Genomic DNA, 24,903 nt, shown 5'->3' with positions numbered 1-24,903 from the left:
GGAGTGGTCTGTCACGTGACCTGAAGTTATGGTGGCTGCTCCTGCCAGTGTTTTGCTGTTTCCTTATCTATTTTGCCATTACAATGTCCCGTTCACACCAGCTGCACTGTGGCCACCTGCAAGTACCCCTGCAGGTACTGGAGAGCCTCAGCGTTCAGACTGGTGGTCAGCATCGATGGAACCTGCACAAGGGAAAGAGAGAGCGATGACTTTTCAAACGCGTGCATTTGGAGGCACAATTTAGTGAAGCAGCGACAAAGGACAGAATAATAACCGCTGGAGAACATACAGTAGAGACGTAGAATAGGATGCACTGGTTCTGGTGCTATTTGCACTGATCTTCTGGCACAAAAGCCAGGCAATCACTTTGTGGATGTGGCCCTCAGTCTTTATTTTTCATTATAGTTTACGTAAGTTTATGTGGGAAAATGGAAGTCAGGATAGACAATTTAAAACAAAAACAACCTAGTAGCTCTATTAAAAAAAAGAAAAAAAAAACTTTTCTTATGACCAACAAACTGTCTTGTTCGGATCTTCTACAATCAAATAAAGAATTGACAGTGGACCACAGGCGATGGTAGCATGTGGTAAACATGAACGTACCCTTCCTGGGCAGGCAGTGGAGAGTTTGTGAAGCGACTGGGCCAGATGGATCTTTGGATTCCCGACAGCGTCTCCGATGGGATCGTGCTCCTTCTTCCCTGCGAACGCCAGCTGCGAGAACGCCGTCTGGTAGCCCGGCGTCTCCTCGATGTCGATGAAGTGCTCGTCGTCCGGGACGCTGTCGTCTTCCGGCAGTTCAAACAGGCCGATGAGGGACTGGAGCAGAGGGGTCCTGGGCACAAAGCTCGGAACGTGAGTATTCAAAGCGCCAAAGCACCAGAACGGTCAATGCGGGCCGCAACGCCGACGTCTCACCAGAGTTTTGTGTACTCGGTGTCCATCATTGCGGGACATTCCGTGAGGATCTTAGTGATGCCGACGGCGCAGATCTTCTTCTCAACAGCTCCAGACACCTTCTGAACCTCGGGAATAATGATCTTCTCCAAAACCATGCCAAACATTCTGCAACAAAGCAAGTGAACAGGGCACTGTGTGAGCGTGAAACAGAGTAGAATATATTCCATTAGTTGAGAAAGATAACGAATTTATAAGATTTAGCCATTAAAAAAAAAAATAATCAAAAAGGCCAGCCAGCGTCAGTTAAATAATTCCTAGTTTGACATTCACGACCAGTCAAATGTTTGGGCACAGCTGCTCATTGGAAGATTTGTTTTTCATTTTCATGACTATTTACATTGTAGATTCTCACTGAAGGCATCAAAACTATGAATGAGCACATATGGAGTTATGTTGCAAAGAAAAAGGGCGAAATAAACTATTTCTTCAAAATAGCCACTCTCCATATAAAACACATTTAGAGCTACTTATTCTATTTTATATTTTATTGTATTCTTTGCTACATAATTCCATATACCTTGCTCATATATTTAATGTACAATGTAATCTACAATGTGGAAAAAAAGATAAAGAAAAAAAATATTGCACTACATAGTGCGTCCAAATTTTTCACTGGTAGTGTGCAGACGCAAAAAAAAGAACTTCTGTTATTGACTCTCTTCTGTGGTTGGATTGGGGGGAAAAAAAAATCACTTACTTTGGCTGAATGCCATCAAAAATCTCCTGAAGTGCGATCGCTCCATATTTAACACAGTACAGGTTCACAAACACCAAGAAACCTGCAGACAACGCAAAGCAGTAAAGAATCACTGACAAGCGCACAATTGCGCAACTGATGCACTGAGAATGGATTTTATCCAACAATAACGTGACTGTAGTCAGACGGTTGTACTGACTCTTGATGAACTTGGTAGTTTTGGAGCCCTGAAGCCTCTGGAAGAGCAGAATGAAGATCTGTTTTCTGTACTGAGTGATGGACTCCCTGCAAAAACAAAGACCCAACTGATTAAATGCATCCCCTAAAAGGTTATTTTCACCGCTTATAACACAGGTATTATTAACTTACGGTGGCATGTGCTCTATGATGCTGTTCAGGAGGTAAAAACCTTGGTGGTCGTTGGTTTTGGAAGCAATGAGCTTCTGGAAAACTCCCAGCAAACCAGGCTGTGGGGAGCACAAAATACAACAAGATCATTAACATACTGGGTATGGAATGATGGAAATCTGTGCCTTGGAAGAAAGCGATAAAACTAGGGATGCAAATTATCGATTAATTCATTAATCGTTAGTTGATTGACCTTAATCGATCGATTAACGATTAATTGATAATGTGCAAGGAACACATTTAACCCTTTAATAATGTTGAGCGTCGAATATGACCCATTTCTACATTAGAGAACAGTAAAAACAGCCTAAACATTGATCCTCTGACTTTAACTTGACTTCTAATGGCTCACAATTCAACTGTTTTTTTTGTTTTTTTTTAAAAAACAGCTGTTAAAAATGAACTTTTCTAGGGATATTATAACCGTCACAGTATCTACAGGTGAATTTCTCTTTCCTGCCACTACACAGTTATGATTATTAAGTCCCCATTTAAAAAAAAAAAAACTTCAATTAATTGTAACTAATTTCATTTAATCGATTAAATTCTTAATCGGCAATGAATCAATTAATTGTTAACATCCCTAGATAAAACTAAACAGACAGAGGAAACAAAATGAAAACATCCAGCGCCGTGAGACACAAGCGGGAACAGTCAGCACTCACTATTTTGTCGGCAGCACTGCTCGCTATGGTCGCGCCGCCCTTCTCCAGGAAGGCCTGCAGGAGGCGCACCAGAGGCGGGATGTTCCCCGTGCGCTCCCAGAGCGCAGGCTGCAGCAGGTGAGGGAAGAGAGCCATGTAGGAGGAGGGGATGGAGTTGGAGTGCATCTCCAGCAGGAGAGACATCACCTGGAAGACGTACGGCAGGAATTCTGCAGGGCGGAGAAGCGAGACGAAGAGGGGTGAGACGATTTCTGGAAGCGCCTCACGCCCGCTGTTCACCTGAAGGAGGGGTCGTCTTTCCGGGGTCGGGCGGCTCACCCTGGACGTCGTTCTGGAGGATTTCGGTGAAGACGGGGAAGAGCGCTTCCTCGAAGCTGCCGACGGTGGCGGGGTTGGCCTTGCAGGTGATGCGGATGGACAGGCACAGCGACTCGAACAGGTAGTGGTTAAAGTGAGGCTTGCTGGGGTTCTGAAATAAGGAGGAGGATTCTTTTTTGAATATTTTTTTTTTAAATGTTTGTTTTAATTAATCTGATGGATGAAAACTGAGAATCGCATCCGCTTCAGCAAGCGAGTGTGTGACATACCTTGCTGACTAAAAGCAGTTTATGAGTGAGCTGACCAATAAGAGTGGGAATGTAGGGAACGATGGACTCCTGCAGCAGGGAGAAGCTGCGCATGATTGCTGTATTTTTTTTTTTTTTAAAGAAGGAAAGAAAGACAGAAAGAAACAAGGAAAAAGAAAGAAAAAAGGAAAAAAGAAACAAACAAAGGGACATGGTGAGGCTACATTCATCCCAGTGAAGCTAATCTGACACCAGCAGTCAGACAAAATCCAAAGGTCATTGTGAATCGGACCAAAGAGTCTTGGCAGAGGCAAAACAGAGTAAGGCTTCTCCTAAAGTCTTTGTTAGTTTTTCTTTTCTCTTTTAAATGTAGAAAATGTGACATTTATCTGTTGTGAAGCGTTTTGAGTTGCAATTGATTTATGAAAAGTACCACACATACAAAGTGTATCATCACCATCGTCATCATCATCATCATCATCATCACTATCATCATCAAATTCTGGTTCACCTTTCATGATGTACTCATTTTCCGATGAACCAGGAAGAGTCAGCGCCTTGAACAAATTGGTGAGCAGCTGTTCGGTGAAGGGAGCCATCTCTGCAGAAGTAATGCTGCAAGGCAAATTGACAGCAGGGGTGGAATGAAGGGTGAGTGGATTCAAACAGAAGTTGAAACTGCAACTTGGAGCAGACTACTGTGGTTGCACACCAAATGCATAAATAAACATATTGTGTTTATTTAAAAAAAATAATTTTTGAAGAATCAGCATCTCCAGCTGATGGTCCTCACAGCGTGCTGTTGTTTGGGCCTCGCATGGTGAACAGCCTCTCCAGGGCATGGGCGGCGTACGTGTGCTCCACGGTGCTCTCGGCCTGCAGGTGGTTGATGAGCGGCGGCATGGCCTGCAGCAGGTGGTCCTTGGGAAGCTGCCGGCCGACAAGGAAACGTCCCTCAGCAACACGTTCAGCGGCGACACGTGAAGTCGTTGGTAGAGGAACTCGTGACAACGAAAGGCCGTACCTGACTTCTGAAGATCATGACATACTTGATGGCATCTGCCTTCAGCACTGGGAACTCGTTGACTGCGATGACAGACAGTGTTTGACGTCAGAATGGAAATAAGAGGGGAAAAAAATGACCTTTTTTTTCCTCCTTTTAAAAGCGTTTAAATAAAGCCAATCTACTCACCGTTGGGCGATTTCAAGTCCGGCAGAATGTGGTTGATGAAGAAGTCATTCAGGTTCACCAGCTCATTGGCTTGTGTTATTCCGTGCTGTTGGAGGATTGGCATAAAACCGAGTTGAGTTTTGCTTCAATGTCTACTAGGGAAATTTGTTTTAGGCATCAAATACACGCACAGCGGATTAAAAACGCACACAGACAAAGACGTCAGACACAACACCAGAGTAGGAATTAGTAAAAACCAAGCAGCAGTGAACAACATTACACATTCCTTTGAGGCAAACTGCATCAATCCCAGAGCCTCATTTCAACTATGATCCACCAGAAGTCAAACAAAGCAAAATCATTCATCACAGTAGCATAGTACAGTAAGAGACAAGATAGCTGTTTGCAATTATTATAATAATATTTGGGGGTGACTGCTACCTTCTGCGTCTGTGCTTTGGATGCCAGCGATGTGACCAAGTAAATGGCAGCGTCCTTGTGTTTCCAGTTCTCCTGGCGATTCTTGGCGTACTCGCCCAGCATGGAGTTCACGTAGCCGGAGAAGATGGCAGTGACGGGGGCCTCGAAGAACTTGCAGAGGCCTCTCACCAGGTCGCACGCTGCCCTGCGACGGGTGTCGATGTCTGAGGATGATGGGGAGGAGCTTAATGACCAGGATGGAGACATTCTCAACGGATGCATTTGAAAAGTCTGTCTGGGGGGGGGGGGGGGGGGGGGGGTCAACCATGCATTCATATTTATTCACTTCATAATTTTTCCTACAGAGAGATTAGAGGCAAGAACTGTGAGGCATCTTCCACCTTCTGACCTCTAAACTGAACCCAAAATGAGTGCAAAACTCATCACTTTTTGAGACTATTTTCAAGTTTTCCACAGCCACATTGGCAGGTGTGCAGCTTTTCAGAAAATCAAAACATCTGAGAATGTTTAAGTGACCTTTTCTTCTTAACTGTTTGATCGATTAAAAGCAATGTTTGGAGTAAAACGCTTTTGAATCCCTGTGTTAAATGTTTGAGTGTGTTTTAAAGGTGTGGAAGAGTCTCTCCACCAGCAGCGTCTTTACCTGAGCCTTCAAGGTCCCTGCGGATGTACTCTTCTGGGTTGTCTTCAAACGCCTCCTCGTCTGCACCTGTTTCAGCAAAGCAACCACTTTGTCATACTAAAGGCTCAGCTCATCTTAGCCACTAACACACTGAATAAAAAGCTTGTGTCAAACAACTGCTGTCTGCGGTCACGAGTATTTTTTTTATTATTAAAAGCATTTACTTAAGAAAAAAAGAGCTTCACAATTGGAGGGTGAGTCAAGAACTCCGCTGAGCATGAGACACAGTTCTCAGTCCAACTTGCAGTTTGTTTTTTACAGAATATGTTCCATTATAAAAAAAAAAAAAGGCATTCCAAATTGTATTTTTTTAAGCATTGAAAGAAACAAGAAAGCATCAACTCACTCCTGAACTCCATGTTGGGCACAATGACCTTCTCACAGATGCTGGTGAGTATGTTCTGGTCCTCAAATAGATGCTTGTAGTGCGGCCTTTCGCAGACTGACGCCAAGAACTGGATGGCATTGCTGACCAGCTGCAACAGAGATGAGCTGGACTGTCAGCAGGGCCGGGGGGGGGGGGTGAACTTCAGAATGAGCAGTGAAACAGGAAGGGATTGATTCTCTCACCAAGTCATATTTAACTTCCTGGCCTGTGGAAACTAAAAGGTTCCAGATGGCCTTGACAAATTGCGGCAGATACGGCTGGAACTCTTCGTCGTACTTCTGGGCGTAAAGAGCGGCGTTGTCGCAAATCTGAGACTTGAGCAGCTCCAGGAGACCCGCCTCCTCCTCATCCTACAGAGTTGTCACAAGAGACCAAAGCGGGGACAACTTAGACACGAAGAAATGCAATAAGAAGTGGGGTCAGAATGAATGAACTCACATCTGTTTGCAGCAGCTTGTTGTCCAACGTCAACAGACCATGGAAATTTGTCATCCAGGTTTCCATGTTGTCTTCGAAAAACTCAGGAAGGTCCTGTGTGTGGGGGGGGGGATTAAAAATCGACAGTTTGTAGCGCTCCCTAGTGGTATTCTGTAGTATGTGACATCAGAGCAGAGCCTTCATACGCAGATCAAACTGAACTTACCTGGAAATTGAGACTGTAGAACAGCTTAGCAATGAGGGTGAGCGAAGAGAAGAGGACCTTCAAGACGTTAACATCTGTGGCATGAGTCTGACACAACTCAATGGTGGCCTACAGCAAGAACAAATGTCGATAATGAAAGGCTAACACGGCATCAGTGCAAACAGGTGGAACATTTTACAATCGTTAAACGCTACAGGACGGCAGATTCTAATGTTGTCGCAGACCTTGAACAACTCCGTCAGAGGCAGAGCGAATGTGTCCAGCACAAGTTTGATCTCTGACCAGAGTTCATTGGACTTGAACTCATGTCGATACCTGTAGGAACAGAACAGAGAGGATTTGGCAATGTCTTCATCCAGGTTTGCACAAAAGGTCAAAACAGTTTAGCTAAGAAGCTCAGTTTGTCATGTTGACAGTCCATTTACAAACAAAATAGTAACACATTTTGTGGACAAGCAAAGGTGAGCGCTACCTCTTGAACAGGGAGTGTGCAGTTCGAAGGACTCCGTTAATGATGTGGAAATCACCACTTTGGAAGCGGTTCACCATCTCAGTTAGCAGGTTGGGCCATTTCTGAGGAAAATCTTCTCTTCCTATGATACTGATGGCATCACTTAGCTGATGAAAAGCACAAAGACAAACTGGTTGGAACGGCTTCTGCAGGTCTTCACAGTCAGATCGAGTTACCGCCACAGGCGAGGATTCACCTGTTTCTGGATCTGCTCTGGGCTGCTCAGCATCAAATTGACAATGTTTTCTTTGATCGCTGTTCGGTCGGACTCAGATACTTTGTTGGGCTCATCTTCAACCTTCAGATGACAAACCATAGATTATAATACAATCTGAGTTCAAGCTCAGAGCAGCAAAACACTGCTTAACTAAAGATGTACAGCTGTAGGTTACTAATGCCTCTAATGGCATAAAGACCATATGAACTAGCTTCATAGTGAAACTCACAATGCGCCAGTTTCTTTTAATGAAGTTCTTAAATGTAACGGCAGCGCAGACACGGATCACATTCTCTTGAGACTTCTCCAGAAGGGTGAGCAGCAGTAGGGGGTAGTTCTGGTTTCCCTCCACAGACTCAAGAAACTTTTCAGCTAGAAAGATTCAAGGCATAAGAAAAAAAAGTGTAGCAAAGGGAAAATGACTGATCAAAAGCACTGGCAAATGTAGGTCAATGAGAAACATTTTCCACCATCAACTTTAAAATGAGTATTTTGACAGTGAGTTGGTTTACCTGGGCGTCTGACTGCTGGATCCGGGTCCAAAGTCTTTCTGAGAAACTCTGTGAGGGTCTGTAGGTTGGCATCATTCAGTTCCATGTTTTTACTAGAGGCAAGTAAATGAGAGATCAGAAAGATTAGGTCAAAAAGAAAACTAGTGAACGTGTTATGTCAAGAGCCCAAACATACGGTAAATGTTGCGAGCGTTATTAAAACATTGACACGTTTAATCCCACACCGCTCTCGCCTGGTGATTCATGCTTTGGGCATACCGTTAACGTTAGCTTCCTAGCGGCTAATCTAGCTCGACTAGCTGTAGTGAAATGAATGAGGCTGGCATTAGCCCACTTGGCCCCGCTAAGTCAAACCGGTGGATTCATGATCATTTCTCGGCTAGCACCTAGTGGACTGTGTGGTCTTCGGAGCATTTAATACTAAACACGTGGTTCTCACAACACTATAGCAAGCTATAAACAAACTTTTAAGCAAAAATATATGTTAATGTACAAGACATCATACACCTAGAGTGGCATGGAGAAGCAGCGCCCCACTTCTCAGTGGATAGCCGTCTCCACAGCAGCCAGCTAGTGATAGCGCTAGCTGGCTAATGTTGTCAGCTAACTCCAAAGTAAGTTTGTAAAAAAAACAGACGCACATTTACAAAACTACACTTGCATATTGTATAACAGGGTTGTTGCGCTCCTCCTTTCTCGCTATTGACAGTCGCTAAAGCTTTTGGACGTCTTACCGTTCCAGTAAAAATCTGACAGCTTGGTATGGAAAGGCACAGCAGCCCGCACAGACGTGCTTGACTCAACAGCTTTCAAATGTCTGAGGCGTGAAGAACTGCGCGGCTAGCGCACTGCGCAGGCGCAGAAGTCAGGCGGAAGTGTTACGTCACACCCGGTCCCCCATAGAGGCAAGCATATTATCAAAATCTCTACTCGGCCCGCCACCTATTTTTACATGTACTTCCTTTTCTCTAGACGTACCTTTTAAAATAAATAAATACAAAATGATGAAAATGTTCTGGTTCTCGTTTTTCAGAGGAGGTGGAGGTATACGTTGAAAATAGGCATCGTTGAATAGACTGCGAGTATCATTTGAGTATCTCGTTGCTGGGCCAAGCGCCCTGGTTTTGGGTCATGAAAATATGGTGAGCCTTAACCGGTCCATTAACTGGTCCACGGTTTTACATTACACTGTAATATATTATAGGGCTGTAATTCAGACAGCGTTATATGTGGGTTCTCCTGCATAAATGACTGACACTAGTTGCAAGCACTTCACAATTTAATCATGAACGCATGAAGGCAATTGTCACAAAATGACAGTTGTTAATAATGCACTTAGTACAGTATACATAAAATGTAAAAACTAAATTTAAAAAAAAAAAGTTGGTTGAACACAAAAAGCATGAAAGACAGCACTTTTTTTTCCAACAGCAAAATGAAAACTTTTAGTGAGCTTAGTCCTCTTCCTGTTTCACAGGCACAAGGGGACCAGAGGCTCATGGAACAAGCATGCTACAGGTTGTGTGCCTGACGAATGTTGAGAGTGTCTTGCAGCATCAGGTCACGGATTCGCCAAAGTGCATCAGCCATCGTCTTGTGGGCCCCCTTGCTCTTCAGCCAGTGGGCTGGCAGCCTGCTTTCTTGCTCTTTTGTCAGGCGCACATCTTGTTTTTTAACTAAGGGAGCAAAAACAAGCCATTAAAGCGCTTTTCAAATGATTAGAATTTATTCATGTTGACTGCATTACCAAAAAGGTGGGTACTATTAACAAACTATTTCCAGCTAAAATGACAGATTTTTTTATTTTATTTTATGTTCATTTTATTTTTTTAATTTTGGGGGGTAATACAAAATGACTGTGAATTCAATTCAATGAGATCATCAATCTATAAAGATTTCATCTTCTTGAAACGTCGCAATAAAAAGTTTGCAAGTTGGCCACGTGTGCGGGATTTCGTTTTTGTCATCTTCTTATATGTAAAAAAATAAAAAATTACTTGAGAGTGTTTGGTCCCATTTGCTAACAGTGGGGGATTCTGCGTTGAGGCCTTCAATGTATCTGAGGTATGTCTCAGAGTGGAGCACCCGCTGAGACTTGGCTGGTGGGGACACAAACACTGGGCTTGAGGGCTGCTGGTGCGCAGGCTGTCCCAGCTGGCCGGGGTAGGGAGGCGGAGCCTGATTCCCCTGGCGCAACAAACATGGCACACGACACATTAAAGCAGAAGCGCAAGTAAAATACATCACCGACTTACGTTTTGGCAGCCAGAAAGTACATCCATTAGTCGTCTACATAGCACATGATTAACTGGTGGATGAAACTAAAAACTGTTACTGCAGCAGCTGCCTTCGTAAGAAAGAAGTTTGTCTCAAAGCTATTGTTGCCGTGCACATTCGCATATTTGAGGGTGTTCCTGTACATTCATTGGCCAAAGACTCATTTTTGCAACGTAAATACTTTTAGAAGTTGCTGAAAATGTTTAAAAGAAGGAAGTAGAATTCAATTATAAATAAAATCTCACTGCCATATGTCTGCCAATACAAAAGTATTGCAATTTGACTGAATGCTACCTCGTTCATTAGCCAGGAGCTAAATGCTCATCAGTTTAATGGTCCTTCAGAATCGTATGGTGCTATTGTATCTTGCATCAAGTCAGCACGGGTAGTAATTTCACATATGGCAGGGTTTTAGTTTACCTGCAATCCATGAATGTTTCCACTCCCTGAACCACTGCCACCTGTGGAGATATTCCGCATCAAGACATGGTTGAAAACAGTAACAAGGCCCCTTGATGCTACATTTAAAGTCTTGGGAATTCAAATTGCAAATAACCAAAGTTTGTAGAAAAAATAAATGTCTTTGTTGTGACAAAAAGTCCAGAAGTGAGTGGCACACGTGTAATGAGCCACAGTGGAGGTCATATGGTCTCGACAGCCTCATCACCAACTCAAGAAGCTCAGCCTATTGGTTCAGGTAGCCCCTCCAGTGAGTCAGATTGGTAGACAGGAAGCAACTACGTGACGGGTGAGGTGGCTATGATGGGAATTTTATTTTACCAATGAACGGCATTCCAGAGAACCCAGGCATACGGAGCAGGAGATGTTGGGAAAATGCAAGGCAACCCCATGGGATATGGTGATATGTGGGTCATACTAACCATGCATGCAACATGTCCCTGGAAAGGCCAACATAGCTGATGTATATGCACCCATCATACCTTGTTGAGGAGGGACAGTAGTAACACAGGACAGCAACATGCATCAGTCAAACATGCCACCAGCCATCTCAATAAACAAACATGCAACAATTTGTTAGTTGTTTTTTTTTATCATTCCTAGATCGTTATCACTGATGTGGGATTAAGGGCCACACAAATATAAAGCAAAATCTGAAAATTGGTCCACATACAAACTGCGGGTAGGCACTAACTATTTTACCTTGAACTCCAAATTTGCAAACACTGCATTGCAAAATAAGATTTTTTTGCTAGCATTTAAAAACAGTGCGCTACTCAAAAAAGAAAGGGACACTATTTATTCATTTACATAAATGATTAATTCAATAACTGCCTGACAAGAAAATGATGCAATGGTCAGTGCCACCAAGTACTAAATTTAAAAGCCCACTGTAAATTTGAGTCAATTTGTGGGAATTTTTTAAACCTAATATGAAACTCAAGAGGTGCATAATGCCACCAGGTACCTGAACGCAGGCAACTGCTGCAGATGCCTTCAGCAGTGGCTTGTCTGATCGCTGGTGGAATTTTGCACTATTTAGTATTGATTGTTTTCAAAATCAGAGCAGTCTGTGTCATCCCAGAGGCTGGCAACTGCACATATTGATGTTTGATCCTGGAGGAGCTGCATGCTTCTGCAACCTCCTCCAACCTGATTACACACAAGACCTTCCCGATTGGGGAAATGCTTTTTGCATCAATAATAATAACTTGCTGTATATTAAGTGCGGCAAGTCAAGGTTCCCTCAAATGATTTGAGAAAATAAAACACGAAAAGCAGTGCAAACATGCAGGCATGGATAAGGTGAGGAGTATGAAACATGCTCATGCGTCTAGTAGCTTAGCTTCATATTCCAGCTTAAGGGTACACTGGGGATCCATCTTCATCTACGAGGGGTTACCTGACACAGGCGTCATGCAGGGATTTAGCATCCCCATGGGAACTGAGGGAGGCACCACTCCCATCAGAGCCACTAGTGGGGTACCTGCTCTTGGGGACGTTTGATTGTGGGCCCTCTCGCGCTCCTGCTGTTCGGCCACCTTAGCTGCTCGCTCTGTTGCACGAGAAGAGAGGCACAGGGTGATGGAAGGAACACAACAGTCTCCAGGAGGAGTAAAGCGTACGGTCGGCGAGCTCACCTTCATACTCAGCCTTTCTGGAACTCTCCAGGTTCCTCCACTCGGTGCCGACCAGGCGACTCAACTCTCCAAACGAGAAGTCTGGGTGCTGTGCTTTGATGACCGCTCGCATCTCGCTGCTGAACAGGATGTAGCCGCTCATGTTGATCTTCCGCTTCGAGCCCTCCTTCTTCGAAAGGCCCTTCATGGATTTTGGCGTGGACTGAAATCCAAGCGATGGGGTCATTAGAAAATGGAACAAGGCGTATAATGGCTTGTTGTTCGACAGTGGGACTTTACAATCGACCCCAACCTGCGGAGGAGTGTAAGCCATGATGTCCATGTCGCCAGACAAGGCGGATTGCATGAGAGGAAGCGATTGGTCCCCGAGATCGCCGTCATCATCCCCAAGATCTTCCAACTCCTCGTCAGTCATATCAGCAAACTTGGCCTCCAGTACCTCAATTTTCCTGTCCAACAGAGGAGAGGGCTCCTTCTGGGGGACTATGAGCTTCCTGTAGACAACAGTGAGAGAAAAATACCTTCGTGGCAAACATCTAGGAGGACTTATTTGAGAAATTTACTCAACGGTAGGACAGGAAGTGTGGTTTTTGTCATGCTTAATCACCTAAAATAGTAGATTTCGTCCTCCAGCACCTTCCCAGACAGTGAGAAGCGCTTCAGACCCTTGAACTTCTTCATCTGCTTCTCACTCTCAATGTAGCGGCTCTCACAGAGCAGGACATTTTCTTCAGCCACTTCAGTTGGCCGACAGGACAGGTAGTCCTTGAAGGATAGCACCACACATTTCCCTGCAAAAACAAAAGTGGAGAAACATTTCAAGGCAAACACGGAGCTTAATACACTGCTACTACACTGTTAAAAAACATGCTCATGCTAACAACTAAGGAAGTGAGGAGGTTACCTATGATGCAGGTCATGGGACAAGTCTCCTCTAGATTACTGAGGAACACTTCCTTCTTGTAGAACATCTTAGTGGGCTCATGCTCCGTTTCCTCTGGATGGATGAAGATTGGACCAAAAAAGTAGCCTGCTTCATCCCGTATCCACATTTTTTCAATCCTGTTCAGGGTTTTATTTTGGGTTTCTTTAAACGTGCTGCATGTTTGACACACTGGAAGTCTATGTACCATCTTTCTATGCCACAGCTCATGGTTTCTCATACTTTCCAACAATGGCGGCACAAAAACTATATATAAATAATAAAATTGAATAAAAGTAATAAAATAAAGAGATGATTCATTTATACTAATCGTCATTTTGGAAAAAAAACAACACAAAAAACATTCCCATGCTGTACACTTTGCAATCGAATAGACTGATATATTTACCCCACCTGCCCACTCGGTTGCGCACCAGTCCATGTGAAGCTATGTAAACAAAGTCTCCCACTTTGAGCCAGGAGTTGTTGTAGAAGAGCTGCTCATAGTACTGACACCCTGGTTCTCCATTAGCCATGTCCATGGGCACGTCCTCCCTCTCCTGCAGGCACAAAATAGACTTGAAAGGGCAAATTCATATCCCCCCCCGCCCCCCTCCCCGAACCCAGAAAAAGCAAGTGGAAAAAATAGGTATCTACCTTATCTACATTAACTTCTTCCATTTTCTCTTCATCAAGCACCTCAGGCGGTTTCTCCTCCTGTTTGAGGGCAAACATGGATGCCACACGGACGACAGGTAGCGGCACGTCTCTGGGTAGGAACCGAACAGAGCTCAAGGGCATAGTCCACATCTTGATCTTCTTGAAGGACTTGGACTTGGCAGAGTATCTGGACTCACAGACGTACACATCTTCAGCCCCGAAGCCCTCAGGGTAAAGTTTGAAGTACTCCTTCAGTGCCACACATGATGAAAAACATTGGATCAGTGCAATTTGGAGAAAAGAAAAATAATGATAAAACAAGTGCGCAAGAGGAAAGTGGCCTTTACCTTTACAAACATAACAACACATTTGCCCAGGATCTTACTGACGGGAGCTTTGTTGTAATAGTCACTCTTGAAAACTTCTTTTTCCAAGAACTTTCTGGTGGCCAAATGAAAGGTTTCATTTGGCCTGTAGAACCAACAGCCATAGAGCCACTTCTCACCTGGGAGTTTGATGTGGACAATGATTTAGTGAATAACAACAAAGTAAATAATACTGATCGATTTCATTAAGACTAGAATGAAGACTCACCAGTGTCATCTTGCCACAGGCGTTCAATGTAGATGATGTGAGGCTGGAGGTTCGGCTCTGCCGGCTCCACATACACATAGTCTCCCACGTGGTACATGCTGTCTTTGAAGCTGCAGTCCTGACTGTACGTGCGCTGCAGGTTCGACTGCCACGATCCTCCAACAGAGTCGTCTCTTTTCTCGGCTTCTGAGGATTCACATTCAACCCAGTGAAGCGATGCCGCTACGATACAGTGCTTCTCAACTGGTGGAGTCTCAGGACCGACATTTCTTTCCTTATCATGAAGTCGCGACCCAAATTTATTCCACAAACATAGAAACACTAACCCGCATTTTGTCACGTGTAGCAAAGAAATTATTGAAATTATTGAATTGAATTGTGTGTCCTGCAAAATAAATGTCCAACATTTTCTCTATAAAAATATATATTTTAAATTCCCTTAAAAAAGGGTTGTCCACAAAGCCCACAAAGCTGTGACCTACTTTTGGGTCGCGACCCAAAAGTTGAGAAACGCTGATTTAAAATATTATTTAAAGCAAGCACCTCTTTTTTCCTCTTCCCTTTTGATTTTATCCTCCTCAAACTCCTTGGGAAGTTTCTCCTTCTTCTCCTTGTCCACGTCGCTGTGCAAATGTTTGCCGGAGTAGCTGAGGGCAGGAGACATCAGGATCTCTCCGTTCTTGCACAGCTCATCTCGGATTCGGATCAAGAACTGCTGGAGCTCCACAGCATCTTCAAAGATCTCCGAATCTGTCCTGCAAGGGGAGGTGAGGGGGGTGGGGGGGGGGGGGTCACAGTGTGAAAGAGAACTTTGATTATTAGAATTCCCTTGAATGCGGTGATTTTGAACTGGTGGAGTCTCAGGACCCACATTTTTTTCCCTAACATGAAGTCACGACTTACATTTATTCCACAAAAATACAAATGCTAGCCCACTTTCTATCATGTGCAGTAAATAAATTATTGAATTGTGTGTCCTGCATATATACATACATATTAGGGTTGTCAGTCGATTAAAAATTTTAATCACGTTTAATTGCGTTAGTGTCCTGAGTTAACTTGCGATTAATCGCAAATTAAGTGCAAATTTTTCACCCTGCTCTATATGTAACTTAACAAGATATTTATTGTGTTTCTTATACTCTAGGGAAATTTGGAGAGAACAATAATAATTCCTTTGTGGAAATATTCTATTTTTATTTTCATTGGAAAATTCCAAAACAATTACATACTTAAACTGTCCAGATACTCTCCAAAAACAAAACTCAAACCTGGAGGTATTCTCTAGCCACTTCTCTCAGCCATTAAAGTTTACAAATAAAACAATTCCTTTTCACCTGCGTGCGAGATTTGCCATTTCACTGTGTGCCGCTGCATCGCACGTGTGTGTATGTATGTATGTATGTATGTATATATGTATGTTTGTTTGTTTCATCTCTCTCGTACTTTGATCTCTGATACTGGATACTGACAAATATAAAGTACACAAACATGATTGCAATAGCGAATGTCAATAGCGGTATTTTATTTTGAAAATTGTTTTTATTTTGAAAATTAACCGGATCCCCTTGTGTTTATTTTTTTAAATCCGTCTTTTTAAAAGGAAAAATGGGGGGGTGGGGTGGAGGGGGGGTGGGCAGCTTGGACAGCTTTGCGACCCACCAGTTGAAAAATGCTGCTTTCATGCACATCTACCTCAGCAGCATCAAAGCTGAGAGGAAGCTCACTTTGCATAAGATGAGAGACGGAGTGAGAGCGCCTCACCTATTCAAACGCCTGGCCTTCTCCAGCACTTCAAACATGTGGTCCTGGAACACGTCGAGTCTCTTGTACCAGCCTCGGTCCACGTTGCTCCTGATGATCTCGAAGTTGAGCCGCGGCTTGTCGGGATTGGCGGCATCGGCGGCGGGAATCTCCGCCAGCGAGTCGCTGTAGCAGCGGCCCTCGTCGTCTTGGTGCCCGAGCACGGACACGAAGAGGCTGCGGATCAGCTCCTGGATGAGACGGGGCACGTCGGGGAGGTGGGCGTCGTCGCCGCCCTCCAGGTCGCGCCTGGTCTCCAGCAGCACCCGGTGCAGGACCAGGGCGTCGCGGTAAATCAGCGACTCGGGCTCGTTGTACGTGCAGGCGTTGTTGAACATGAGCACCAAGTCCTCCACCAGCGCGTCCACATCCTGGTACTTGTTGGCCAGCATGTGGCTCTTGACCTTCTCCATGTCCACGGGTTTCTTGATGGCCAAATAGTAGTCGGGCAGCTCGGTGCGGGACGGCAGCCGCAGGAAGATGGTGCTGAGGCGCCTGCCCCGTTTATCCGTGTAGTTCTTGACACTCTCGTAGAGCTCGTTCAGCTTCTGCTGCAGCGGCGTCAAGTATTTGGACTTTTTGAGAGTGATGCTGTTCTTGCCTGCAGTGAAACAAACAAGAGTGTCCGTCAGTCCCGGGAGAGCAAGATCAGGATTGAGGGAGGGAAATCCGCCTGATCTGATTTGAGTGACATACGTATTTTCAACTTTGGGGACATCGCGTCGTCGTCATCCGTCGCAGGCCCGAGTTCCCTGCGCTTGTCGCTCAGTATCTTCTCTAGGATGTCCGCGTCATTGTAGACCTCAATGGAAGAAGACCATCATTGCAAGAGCCTTAAAGTAGAATGTAAGCTTTCTCGGAGAGAAGAATAGACCCCTCCGAGTGCAACGCCACAGAAAATATGCACCCGCAGCACGAGGTCAGAAAACTACTGAACCCTCACGAAGTCGAAGAGAGAACATCACTTTGCTTCAGCTCTAAATGGAAGGCCTAGAATCTAGGTCTGGAATACCTAGAGACCATTTCTTTGGTCTTCTTCAATTAAACACACAACAAATCATAAAGATCTGTGCTGTTCTGCTTACTGTCAAGTAGCGCTTGAAAAAAACAACCAAAGTAATGACTTTCCTGGCAAATCTATTGGAAATCAACATTGAATCCAATCAGAATGCTGACGTGCAGTTGCATTGGGGGCACACTAACGGAGTTCAACACTTAGCTGAGATGCCTACTTGTAGTAGTACTGTTTTTCTGTGAAAATAGAACCAACAGTGGCGTCGAGTGTTTTTCAGAATAATACCCTTATGTACCTATATACATAGATGTAAGGGGTAGGAAACCAAACAACTTTTATTGTACTGCGATTATACACTTTTACTAATGCATTAATGGGCAGTACATTAAGCTTTTACCAATATAAAAATCATAAATCAAATTTTACACACTGGATTTTTACCTGCAACAAAAGCGCATATTCTGAACTATCTGGTGAGGGACTGTGGGCATCGATGCTCTTTGCTCATCTGGAGTGACAGTTTCTGAACCCATGCGGCGCGCACATTCTTGCTGGGCTTGGAATATTTGTATACAATGAATAGCGTTGTTGGGATTACTCCATGAAGTAATCCAACTACAGATTACTAATTACTTTGTTTAAAAAGTAATCCAATTACAACTTTGTTTCATGAGTAATCAATTACTAATTACTTTAGTTTAAAAAGATAAAGTGACAGTTTACGGCGTCTTGTTTCCTGCACATAACGAACGTACAACGAACCGCAATATTCTTTGATTTAGACGAGACAAACTCAAAATAATGTTTGCGTTTCCAGCTACAAACGCAAACGCTGCTTTTTTTCTTTTGCCACCGCCATGCTTGTTTTGGTGCGTCAATGACTTTGTATGCACGGTTGCGTCATCAATCTGCGACATTGTTGCTTTTGGTCGTTGATCTAAATTTCAGACAATTTTGTGGATAACAAAACATTTTTAGCTTGCAAAAGATTTCAGAGAATTAATGGAATCGTTACTTTTTACTTACTAATTATGCTATAATCACGTTACTAAAAAAGTAGTTTAATTGCAGTAGTGGATTACTCCCCAACACTGATAATGAATGGGTCTGTAGAGGACGAGTATGAACTTAACAAGGAAAGAAGAACCTACCTGTGAGCCTTCTTCGTTGAAGTGGCGGGCATTGCGGAACATCAGCTTCATGTCCTCCACCATGGCGTACTCAGTCATGTACTTGTCTGAGCGGATGTTGTGCTCGATGGTCCGGAGGTCCATCGGCTCGAGGATGACCTTGTAGTAGTCGGGATAGTCCTTCTTCGAGGGCTTGACCATGAAGAGGTCGCACAGCCTGCGGCCGGTCCCGGCTTCTCGCGCCTCGGTCACCACAGCAAAAAGGATCTTCATTCGGTTCTTCTTTGTGTTCTTCTTGTGGCTGGGAACGAAACCAGGGGAGGAATAAATGCGTAGAAGTTTTGGCGGTTGTTAAAGTAAAGCAGAGCCGTTGCACAAATGCACGGACCTTTTTCTTTTTATGCTGTTGGTGTCGGACGTGGACGAGGACATCATGCTGTCTCCGTCGTCGTCGTCCCTCTGCAGAAGCTCCTTTCTCTTCATCTAAACAGTGAGCAAGGGACTGCTGCTTTTCAGTGTGCATGGTTGATTGTCAACTGATGGCTCAAGCGGCGAGACGCTCCTCACTGGGAACCCACCTGCTGAATGTGCTGGAGCTTCAGCGCCCGCTTGTAGATGGTGGAGTGAGGAACGTTGTAGCGCTTGGCGTTCTCCAGCATCAGCGTCAGGTCGGAGTCGACGAGCTCGACCGTCTCGTACTCGTTGTTCTTCATCCTGTTCCTGTGGGGAATCACGGGCACTCACATTTGGGAAGGAGGGCACAGAAATACTGTACTGTACACAGTGAGTGTGTGCAATGCCGTAGGGGTAGAAAACAAAAAAAAGAGACAGAGAGAGAAATGTTGACACAAAAAAAAAACAATGTGATGAAAGCATGAGTTAGAAGAAATGATCCAAACGTAGAATGTTTCTAGTCAAACGTGTTTATATATGATGACACCAAAAAAAAAAGAATGCCACTAACTCTGCATTCTAGGGCTGACATTGGACTATAATAGACTGAATACAAAGTGGGTCACACATAATTTCATTATCTACAAAAACATATCAACTTTATTCTAAGAGACCTTGTTTAATGTGTATTTTTCAAAGGAAATAGAAAAGTGACCAAAAATTAAACAACAATGCAATTAATGTCATGATTTTGTGAAGGACATAATAAGAAATTAATATAACTTGACATTTTTTTATTAGTGGCTAATATGAGATGGTTGTGAATTTCAACCAAACATCAGAATTGTTTGCTTAAAAGTCATCATGTACAGGTGCACCTCAAAAAAAATACCAAAGAGTTCATATCTGTAAGTACAATTCTAAGTGCAACTTATCTATTCAATCATTGCACGTCGAGTGAAATATTTCAAAACTTTTGTTTGAATCCTGATAATTATGGCTCACAGCTCATGAAAAAATCCATGGTGTCAAAAGATCAGAATATCAAACACATACAATATCTCAGATCACTAAAATGTAAGGATTTATTTTTGATAGAAGGAATGCAGAGAAGTTGGCATTCCAAAGTATTTCATTGTATGCACAGTAGCCCTTTGCACAACATACTACATCAATTCTGCATAGCTGCAGTCGGCCTGTGACATTGCTGAGGTGTTACTTAGTTTTTAGAAAGCTAAGCTAATTGGCATTAAAATCTCCTGGAAGATATCTGATGTGACTCTGGAATTGATTTGGCTGGAACTGAACACGGTGGCCCAATACCAGCAGATGTCATGGCACCAGAAATCCTGCCTCCACTTCACACTGGACTTTGTGCTACTTTGATTGCGCATGTCTTTCATCTCCCCACCCGGCTAAGACACATCAGGTATTGTTCCTGTTTATAAGTGGCTTGACTGATCTTTATTTGGCTTTGACGACATTGCCAAAACTTCCCCTCCTGATAAGCATCTGCTCTTTTTATTTTCATGAACTGTGAGACAATCGCTATTAAAGCATTAAGACCTGATTTACTCCATGTTTTGCATAAGACTTAATTTATTTCATGTTTCTGTGATTTTCAATTATTTTTTTTTAAGATGCACCAGGAGAGATGTGATTAAGCTGTACTGCGTAACGCGTGGTGACAGGGTTACAGCAGAGCAGATGTTTCAAGCTGAGTGCTTTGTCTCCAGGGAGACACTTGACTCTTACTTGATCTGGTGCAGGCAGATTGGCTGACTGGTCTGCTGGTAGTAGTCAGGGTAGTCCTTCCTGGAGGGCAGCTGCAGGAAGGGCTCAGAGATGAGCTGGCCCTGGCTGTTCCTGGCACCGCGAACAGCCTCGTACAGCTGGAAGATGGGATTGCTCATGTCCATGTTGGAAGTCATGCTCTCCGCCTCGGACTCGCCTTCATCGTAGTGAACGGAACCTGAGGGTTGGAGGAGAAAGCCATGATCGCGAATATCCCACCAGACAGTGCAAGGTCCACCTGCGCTGTTGATGACGATGATGATGTACCGGACAGAATGCCTTCCTCGTCGCTCTCGTACTGAAGGGCCACCGTGATGGCTGACAGACGTTCTGCCTGAGCCGTCCGTTTGTTCCTGAGAAGCAGCGGCAGATTTGAAGTCAGAGCCGAAGTCAAACACCGACGCGCTGCCGCGCCTCTTGGTCCTCACCTGATTCGGACGCTGGACTTGATCGGTTCGCCGTGTTCGATCTCGGACTTCTTCTGGCCGAAAATCCTTTTGATGGTGTTTGCATCCTGCAACGTGGGCGAACCACATTATTCACATCTACCACCACCGACGACGCGCACATGTGTTTTCAGTCACATACTTGCCTTAAAGACTTGTGAGCCAGGTTCATTATAGGTTTTGGCATTCTTGACCAGCAGGTCTACGTCTTTAGCCATGGCATTGACACTTGTGTAGTGGCCGACCTAAAGCCGACAGAGTTGCGTTTATACGAGAATTCTACAATCTTCAAACCGTGTGAAGTGACAAAAGCAACAAGCTGCACACCTGAATCCTTTGCGCGATGATTTTCAGATCTATTGGCTCCTTAATAATCGCATAATAATCAGGATATTGCTGGGGAAAAAGGATAGCCGACAAGTCAAAGACGCGTCACTGGCGTTATTAAAGATAACACCTGCAGCGACGCCGAGGACGCTCAAACCATTTTGGAGGGGAGTTTCTGGAATAGCTCGCTGATGAGTCGACCACTTGGCTCGGAGTAAGTCACCACCGCATCCAGGAGCTGCTCCAGTATGTCTTTCAAGCAGCTCGGACTAGTCTGTGACACACAGGGGGTCAAACAATGAAGGTTATGAAATATGTAGGTTTTTTTTGTAAAGTTTATTTCAGATACAGACAAGAATACTTCTTTAAATCTGAAATGGAATAGGAGGAGGCAAAGCTGATCTGGTCCTATCCCAATATTAATATATGTCGCAATTACAAATGATAAAAAAGAAAAAAAAGAAAAAACAAAACATTTCAGTTTACATTCTTTGAAAATAAATCAAGCCAAACACTCAGCAATTGGCTCATTCACCTTCTCTTATATACCTTGAAAAAAATTACTATTTAAATTTGTCTACAGTTACTGCTCGTCCCATGTTTTCTCCAAGACCATCCCACAACATCACACACCACAAATCGAAATACACACTCTTTTCATACTGTTCCTTTCCCCTCTTAACTTACAGCCCCCCGTCTCTCCGTGAACAGTTGGTGTATGTTACCACCAGGCACCAGTTTATTTTTTGCTCTATACATGAATTGTGCAGTTTTAAACTAAATTCAAACTTAAATTTGTATGTATGTTGTAGCATGAAGAAAATATGTTCTCCAGCAAAAAGGAATTGCTGTATTTCAATCACGGCTAAAATTTGCAAAAGGCAAAAGGTAGTGGAAGTCATTAAAATTGCACTGCCATGCATTAAGGAGGACACAGTAGGAGGCAGGCGTCAACTGTCAAAGCATTTTGATAAGTCTGTGTCAGGTAAAAAACAACATTTTTGTTCAATGCACCGTCTTTCTCCGTGCTGAGTAATATTAAATAATGTCATTTATTACTTAATTTATTATCAGCGATGTGTGCTGAGTTTCACCTCGTCTTCAGTGGACCCTCCTGGATTGTCTTGCACATCATACCCGTCTTCATCATCGTCCTCATATTCCCCCCGCTGAACAAACTCGTTCTTGGTTCGCAGGTACAGGTCCCACAGCTTACAGGCTGCCCTGTACTCCGGACTGTCAGACTGCACAAGCACAGGCAAAGCGTTCGTTATTCAGGCAGATTCACAGCTTGGTCAGTGCATACAGCGCATGTGCTTTTTGGATACTCTTCGGTCCCATTTAGGCCTTTCCTTAACCTTGTAATATGTCTTTGCATTGTTGAATAACAGCTGGAAATCACTGGTGAGTTGCTCAACGTCATCATACTCCTCCATCTTTAGCTTCTGCTGGATCTTCATCATGTCGATGGGCTGAGACACCACGTGGTAGTAGTCCGGCTGATTCCTGTCAGAATGAGACTGGTTTGTTTCCTGTGTCTCAGGACTGTGTCGTACAGTTTGAGAGGCATTACGGAAGGGATTATTTTAGTTCATAAATCCAACCACTCGTTTATTTCCTCACCTTCGCTTGGGCGCTCTGATAAACAGCTCGCACAACATCCTTCCCTGGTCATCCTTGTAGTCTCGGATTGTGTTGTAGAGTTCGTGGCAAACAGCGATCTACGAGGAAAAGATGAATCAATTACAAGCCGAGCCGTAACAGGTCAAATAACCTGGATTTTGTGCAAGTGAAAAAAAAAAATCTGGACAGAAATTCAACACAGTAAAAAGAGCAGAGAGAATTACAGGATCCACAGTTGGAATGTTTGAGGTCCTTCTTCTTTTCCTCCCAACGGAAGACACTGATGAAGACGTCTGGGTGTCGTCAAAGTCCCCACCGCTCACACTGCTGGAGGGTGACGTAGCCCTTCTCCTCTTCAAGGCCATGGTGAAGCCCTGAGGTAAAGAGACCACCAAGTCACCCTTACAGTGGAGTTATAATCAATATGCACTCACAAAGTTCTGTAACTAGAGGCAGTAGTTGTGCCTTGATGTACCGATTGACTGTCATACAGCCACCAGGAAAACCACCATAAGAGGGAACTGCACAAAGCTTTGATCTTTTTTTTTCTTTTCTTTTTTTTTTTTTATAGACTCAACATTGAAATTCTTGCTGTTGGAGGCTCGAAGTTCACAACTTTGATGGCAGTGACGCTTCTATCATTTGTCCAACGCCGTGCTTCAATGGTTCTAAACGAAATCAATCTAATTAACCTTATTAGGTTATACCTGCAGTTCCGCTGCTGGCACAGCTTCTCTCACACACACTGGCCATAGGCGAATTTACAAATAAATAAGACACTTCCAAAAGGGCTCGATTTTATTTTTTGTTTGTTCGTTCGTTCGTTCGTACAGTGGTTGTCGAGACAAATGATATTCCGTCTCAAATGACAGCAGAGTAAACGGAGCGTTCGTGCCTGAGCCTACTCTCAGGTTTACGGTAGTTTTAATATTGAGAGGTCAGAACCGCGGCAGCTGATTATTAAAGCCATGTTTAGAAAAAGAAAAAAATAATGCGACAATGACGCCGCTGGCATGTCTGGAGGTCTGTCTGAGCCGCCAACAACCGCCCCCTCCAATGCCACCTCGCCGCCGCCTTGAGGCGGCTGCAGCCCCGCTGTGAGCTGGCTGCGTCCGGCGGGACGGCGGCTGTCCGCGGGGCTGTCCCTCAGTGTGGACAGGTAACTGCTAGCGTTAGCTGCAGGAACCCTTTAGCCGTCCGCGTCCAATAGGGAAGCCCAGACAAAGCGGCCAGCGCTGTGGAAAAACCCTCTAAAGATGGGTGACCCAACGACAACATGCAGGGACATGGTTTTATATTCGTGGTCAATACATGTCGTGGTTTGCTTACCTTCCGGGAGTGTGTTATTGGACCCACGGAATCTAAACCATCAAGAAAAAAACCAATCACTTATCGATTTTAGGTTGAGAGGTACAAGTGTTGACTTTACGACAATTCGACTTTTATTTCCTGTTATTTACTTTCAGAATAAGAGCCCCCGCTGTTGAAGACGGTGTCTAGCGGCGTTAAAAAAGTTACAATAATTTTGTCTCAATGTCTCCATTGTCAAAGCTTTGTAATTTGTGTTATACCTTTAACGTTGCTGTCATTGCAGCTTATTTTGGCAAAGTACGTGGTATATTGTTTAAGACAAGGTTATAATTTGACATTACTAACTAACTTCCTGTTAGTTACAGGTGACTTGGCGTGTCAACCATTATTCCCTTCATTTTGGATGAACAAAAGCACTTCAACTTTATATAACAAACAATGGGGCTAGACTAATTTTAATGTTACAATCGAGGTGTCATTTACAGTTACACTAATGTTATTGAGAAATATTTTTTCTTATGTCCTGCATTGACCTTTCACTTTAAAGTACATTTTAAACACCAATAGAGAAAACTGCATAGTATGACAATTAGACTTGCAATGCATTTGTGAGACTTGTTCAGATTTCTTGTTTTATTAACATCAAAT

At 43.9% G+C, this 24,903-nt stretch overlaps 3 protein-coding genes across 3 annotated transcripts in view; 1 reads left to right on the top strand and 2 right to left on the bottom strand.

The window, feature by feature from the left end:
• The window catches only part of eps8l3a (EPS8 signaling adaptor L3a), a 273,109-nt gene that overhangs the window by 208,888 nt on the left and 39,318 nt on the right, over positions 1-24,903 (top strand). The gene's annotated exons all lie outside the window — the stretch shown is intronic.
• Positions 71-8,746, bottom strand: cse1l (CSE1 chromosome segregation 1-like (yeast)). The gene is made up of 25 exons (XM_076037063.1): positions 8,596-8,746; positions 7,862-7,953; positions 7,579-7,721; positions 7,329-7,430; positions 7,094-7,239; positions 6,846-6,936; positions 6,622-6,729; positions 6,417-6,509; positions 6,161-6,328; positions 5,937-6,066; positions 5,552-5,617; positions 4,909-5,111; positions 4,489-4,573; positions 4,321-4,382; positions 4,090-4,226; positions 3,808-3,911; positions 3,318-3,415; positions 3,049-3,199; positions 2,731-2,939; positions 2,027-2,124; positions 1,857-1,942; positions 1,658-1,739; positions 919-1,065; positions 604-835; positions 71-182 (listed from the first exon to the last, which is right to left on the bottom strand). The coding sequence occupies exons 2-25, from the start codon at positions 7,944-7,946 to the stop codon at positions 93-95; spliced, it is 2,916 nt and encodes a 971-aa protein (XP_075893178.1). The 5' UTR covers positions 7,947-7,953; positions 8,596-8,746; the 3' UTR covers positions 71-92.
• On the bottom strand, positions 9,123-24,702 carry LOC142895804 (protein polybromo-1-like). Its single transcript, XM_076037101.1, has 30 exons — positions 24,274-24,702; positions 23,169-23,318; positions 22,945-23,042; positions 22,680-22,827; positions 22,416-22,565; positions 21,479-21,595; positions 21,322-21,390; positions 21,141-21,239; positions 20,977-21,062; positions 20,816-20,901; positions 20,510-20,726; positions 18,940-19,081; positions 18,750-18,844; positions 18,383-18,662; positions 16,913-17,018; positions 16,178-16,817; positions 14,957-15,168; positions 14,414-14,599; positions 14,167-14,324; positions 13,817-14,068; positions 13,574-13,719; positions 13,142-13,299; positions 12,845-13,028; positions 12,530-12,731; positions 12,238-12,439; positions 12,000-12,152; positions 11,020-11,079; positions 10,559-10,599; positions 9,859-10,048; positions 9,123-9,537 (listed from the first exon to the last, which is right to left on the bottom strand). The coding sequence occupies exons 2-30, from the start codon at positions 23,307-23,309 to the stop codon at positions 9,374-9,376; spliced, it is 4,782 nt and encodes a 1,593-aa protein (XP_075893216.1). The 5' UTR covers positions 23,310-23,318; positions 24,274-24,702; the 3' UTR covers positions 9,123-9,373.

This window comes from Nelusetta ayraudi, unplaced genomic scaffold (genome assembly GCF_046127955.1).
Source record: "Nelusetta ayraudi isolate G7.1 ecotype Tasmania unplaced genomic scaffold, CSIRO-AGI_Nayr_v1 ptg000050l, whole genome shotgun sequence".
Taxonomy (NCBI): Eukaryota; Metazoa; Chordata; class Actinopteri; order Tetraodontiformes; family Monacanthidae; genus Nelusetta; species Nelusetta ayraudi.
This window is presented reverse-complemented; position numbering and strand designations above follow the sequence as displayed.